Source organism: Anthonomus grandis, chromosome 14 (assembly GCF_022605725.1).
Source record: "Anthonomus grandis grandis chromosome 14, icAntGran1.3, whole genome shotgun sequence".
NCBI lineage: Eukaryota > Metazoa > Arthropoda > Insecta > Coleoptera > Curculionidae > Anthonomus > Anthonomus grandis.
In genome coordinates this window covers 8,920,742-8,925,885 of record NC_065559.1, presented here as the reverse complement: position 1 = coordinate 8,925,885, position 5,144 = coordinate 8,920,742, and the positions used below count along the sequence as shown (strand labels likewise).

Below are 5,144 nucleotides of genomic sequence, written 5' to 3'. Positions count from 1 at the left end.
TTTTTTTAAGACTCAAATATTTTTTAATAATAACCTGGCACTATTTTTAGGTATTGCTAAAAATAGAACTTACAAGCAACGAGCAAACATGAAATGAATAGAGAAGCGACCCGGCCCTATGAGCTGTCACAAGACATATTATTATATCATTCACGTGACATGACAAGGCAGTCAGGCAGAAACAAAAATGCAACACGCTACCGTCATATTTTAGATTAGGCGATTGCTATAGTGTGTTTTCAAGTATGTTCCTGTTAAGTTTAACTAGGACATGCTAAATTAATTTATGTAAAAATACTCAATTGGTAATTTAATTTAATTTAATACATTTAAAATCAATGTATTAATAATTTTATTTAGGTATTAATTATACATTAGTTTTGTATTAATAGTTATAATTTTTCCGAGAAACGAATCTTCAAAAAATAAATCTACACATTTTTCGAGAGAAGCCTTACATCAAAAAGTTACATAATTTCTTTTGCTGATGCAAATAAATCAGACTTTGGCAAAAATCGACTATTAGTTTGCCATATTAATATTATTCCAATTTTAAGAGATATAATGACGCAACTTGAAAATTTACTAAATTTAGTTAATCTCTTATGGATATTTATGAAACTTGGTGTAATACGACTGAATTACAAGCTTTCTATGTAGTTATAAAATAGGACTCTCTTAGCGGTACTGAGTGTAAAATGTGCCTAGATTGTTAAATGAAAAGATTGACTTTACTTTTCGTTATCTTAATATTTGTAATCAAGAATATCTTATTGGCTATAATCGAGTAAATAGATCACCCGCTTTGTTTTTGTTAATATATTAGACGATATATTAAATGAAGTTATATAACTTAAGCTTTTATGCTCTATTTTATATGCGGCAACTTTAATGTACATTTTAAACATTTGTTATGTTAAAAATCATTAAGAGCTTTATGTCTTTGCGAGTTTTAATTTTTATAAATCTATTAATGAGTACACATGAATTAATTATCAGTTAAAATCTACTATGGATATATCTTCTACGTTGCGCACGCATTGTTCCTGCGATCATTTTGATCACTTATACGGAATTTTTCTACTTTCTTATCAGATATATTGCTGAGTTTTTAGACTCCAATTACATTTTATTAATTTGTTCGATTTAGGAGGCATCATTTCTAACTGTTTTGAAGAACTCCCTTGTGGTTTCCATACATAAAAGGAGTGATAAGCATTTGATGTATAATTATTTGGGAATATTACTTTTACCAGTATTCTCAAAAATCTTTGAAAAAAAGAAAAGTCTTTGTTACGCAAATAACATTTAATCATTAAATACCAATTTGGATTTAGGACCGATTGCTCCACTTAGGATGTTCGATATAATAAATATTGACTTGATGTTGTATATTTTTTATGATTATGTATTTTATGGTATGCGTGGTCTGGTCCATAACTCGATTAAAACTTTTTTAACAAAACATACAGTTATGGCCAAAAGTAGACAGACAAATGGTTTTTTTAAAAAATCAAAGGAAATAAAAATTCTATAATAAAGATATTTAAGTATATTATGAGCAACATAAACATGTATAAAAATAATAAAATATTCTTTAGAAACAATAACCTAATTTGGTAAATAATAAGAAATAACTAAATATACGCTGGACAAAAGTAGATAGACAAATTTAAAAAATAACCAATACTCTTTTTTTTTTCGAAGTATTTTTTTTTAATTTCAAACTAAATTATCTACAATATTAGTATTTTGTGAAATACGCGTTATTGTCTATTACAGCCTGACATCTACGTGGCATTGATTCAATAAGATTGTCTATGAGGTTAAAACCAATATTTTTCCATTTATGTTGCAATCGTTCGAATAATTCACCTTTATTTGAATAGTTTGTATCCCTAATATCACAATCTACAATTTCCCATAAATTTTTGATCGGATTAAGATCGAGTGACTGGGATGGCCATTTTAAAACTGGTATTTTTTCTTCTTCGAGAAATTGCTTTATAATTTTGGAGAAATGCTTCGGGTCATTATCTTGCTGGAATTGGAATCTCAATGGTAAATTGTCTTCGACACAGGGCAACATAATATCTCTGAGAATATCCCTGTACATAAACTTGTCCATTATGCCCAAACCATTACTGATCCACCTCCATGCTTAACTGTGTGTTGTGTGTACTTGGAATTCAAACGCTGGCCAGAAGGACGTCTAACATATTGAATTCCATCGGAAATTAATAAATTAAGCTTCGATTCGTCGCGCCAGCAAATACGTTTCCATTCATGCTTTGTCCAGTGTATATGCTGACGAGCAAATTCCAATCGGGCTAAGCGATTCTCTTTTGAAAGCAATGGTTTTTTTTGCTGGCCTACGTGCAAATAGATTCTCTTCTACCAATCTTCGTCTTACAGTCCTTAAGGACATATTACAAATCCCTAGAGCCTGTAATTCTATCTGAATTTGACGAGAAGTCATGAAAGGGTTATTCTGGCTAATTTGTTTTAATTTGCGTACAGCTCCAATGTCCATTTTTTTTGGTCGACCAAATTTATTTTTTGGCTCTAATGATCCTGTCCTTTCATATCTTTTGATAATTGCCTAAACAGCTTTTTTTTTAACATCAAATCTATGAGCAATATCAATTTGACGATCACCCGCGCGTTATGCATTAATAATGCGTTGTCTTAAATCAAGAGAGAATCTAATTCCGCGTGGCATGTTGCACCTTGAGTTAAAGAGAAGCAATACTATCCTAATTTTATTTTATAAATATCTAGACAAAAAAATAATTCCAAAATTGATTTTGTCTATCTACTTTTGACCAGCTATATTTATATTATTGCTTTATCTGATAGCAAGCAAAAAATTAATTGGTATCTTTTTATAGACCGCCTTACAAATAACAATAATTTAAAATCTAGGGGACCTGTGGATAAATCTTTTACCCAGGTACCCCTGAAACTCTTAACGTTTGTTTTTTGTTATATACTTTTGTAAATCTACTTATTGGGTTAAAATAAACATATTTTTCTAGTAAAATTTCTTAGTTCCACTTTTAGGGTTTTCTGTAAAAGCCGTCGGTTTAAACATACGGTAGCAATATATGGTACTAAAACTCAATTATCCTTATAAACTTATAAAACTTTATTTAGAAACGAGATATTCTTTTAACCAATAATAATAGATTAGTTTTTAGTATGGTTACTTAAAAAACAAATTTTTGGATGAAGTGCAATATCACACTTCTGGCATCTGAATGCTGCTTGTTTGTGGTAAAATGCGCAGCGGGTTTGTTTTTCCTGATAATTCACAAGATCGTCCATCCGATCATATCTGGACTCATAATGCAGGTAGTTGTCTAGTTTAGATGGCGCCCGTTTTGTTTCTTTCTTATATGTTTCTAATAATCCCGCAGCAATACCCCTCCTAAACTGCAAATCGTCCATTTTCCCGCCAGAATGTTTATGAAGTTGCCATGCGTTTTGTACTACCATATCCAAAGCATGAGAAAACAAGCAAAAATATCACTTCTTTCCTCTGATTCCTACGCGGTAAAGGCATATATTTTGGTCAGCCCTATCAACACCGCCCATGTTTTCGTTGTATTTTTTGATCAAACATGGCTGCTCAACATGTATCATTTTCTTTTCTTTCTGAGAGAAGCGTTTGACTTGCTGTATCGGAAAAGAAGACGTTACATTTGAGGCGATTGTAAAAACACTATTGTCATTCCATTTACATACAATATTATTTTGGTTCTCCTCTAAAAGATAATCAAAACTACCACGGGATTTTTTCTTGAACATACTGGATTTTTTAAGAGGGCCTCCTGGAGGTCAGCTCAGCCAACACACGTAATGACGTAAAAAAATTGTCACAAAAGATATGGAAAGAAGCTTCTGCACATTGAGACTGAATAATATCAGCAAACTGAAGTACAACACTATCCCATAAACCAAGAGGACGATATTATTCAGAAATAATAGTTGGGGACCATTGATACGGCTAAAACCATTCAATGTACCCCTTTTTAGTTGTTCCCACCCATACCTTATAACCCCAACGAATGGGCTTTCCTCGGATAAACTGTTTTGATCCATGACCGCCGTAATAGGGTACCATCGACTCGTCTACGCTATGGCACTCTTCAAGGGGTGCAAATGACTGAAATGTCTCATTCGGAGTAGAAAACAAAGGCCTCAGTTTCGAAAACTTATCGGTATTTTCAAGATTGTTCACTTTCATCATTTAGGTGCAAATTCTGCATTATAAAACTAAAGCGATCTCGAGAAATCGCCGAATAGACTAACTTATTTCCTGCGTCACTGTTATTTCCCCAATACATTGACCGTCGAGGAAATGAGTTGTATCCAGAGAGCAGTAAAACACCAGCGAAATATTTCATTTCACTGGATTATATATCACCTTGACGATTATGCTGAATAGCATTCAAATTGGAATATTTTACAACCAAGTCAATAATTTCGTCATCTATAAACTGAAAAAATAGTTCTAAAGGAGGTAAAGAATTTTTTGGACCACTTGTGTTTACCCATTCTGGAAAATCTTGGTTGATGTCACCTTTTTTCCAAGAGTAATTTGGTTTTGAGGTCGATAATTTTGGTCGTTTTTTCGTAAGAAATGTAGACAAAGGTAGGTTATCGTCGCTATCAAAATCACTCTCAACTGTAGTTTGGTTAGATCCCTTGTTTTCAAATATTACCTCAACTTGAGCCATCAGCTGACTTCCAGGGAGGTTGTTTATATCCACTTCATTTTCCTCGCTGGAATCTTCATCAGTGTTATATTCATTTGCGTTAACTGGCGGTAGAACGGCCATAGCATCAGGAATCAACTCATCGTCATCAAGGTTTTCAATTTCAGTTTTAGTCATAAGTCTCTCATCCTAAACTTTTGTTTTTAATATTCCTTATGTTTAAATTCAGTCTCTTTGAGAGTTATGGACGATTTTTTTATTATAAAGCATATTAAATGGTGCTTTAATGTAGATATAGCCTTGAAAAGACTACAAACAATTTATACATATGTAATCTGCCAAATGCTAATTACGTCATAAAATAGATACTGCTCTACTACTTTTCACTATTTTGATTACGTTTAGTCGTATTTATTATATGGT

General features: G+C 32.2%; 1 protein-coding gene across 1 annotated transcript; it reads right to left on the bottom strand.

Moving 5' to 3' along the window:
* Window positions 1-4,287: 4,287 nt before the first annotated feature.
* Window positions 4,288-4,854, bottom strand: LOC126744612 (piggyBac transposable element-derived protein 3-like). Its single transcript, XM_050452106.1, has one exon. The coding sequence runs from the start codon at window positions 4,842-4,844 to the stop codon at window positions 4,419-4,421; it is 426 nt and encodes a 141-aa protein (XP_050308063.1). The 5' UTR covers window positions 4,845-4,854; the 3' UTR covers window positions 4,288-4,418.
* Between the last annotated feature and the right edge of the window lie 290 nt (window positions 4,855-5,144).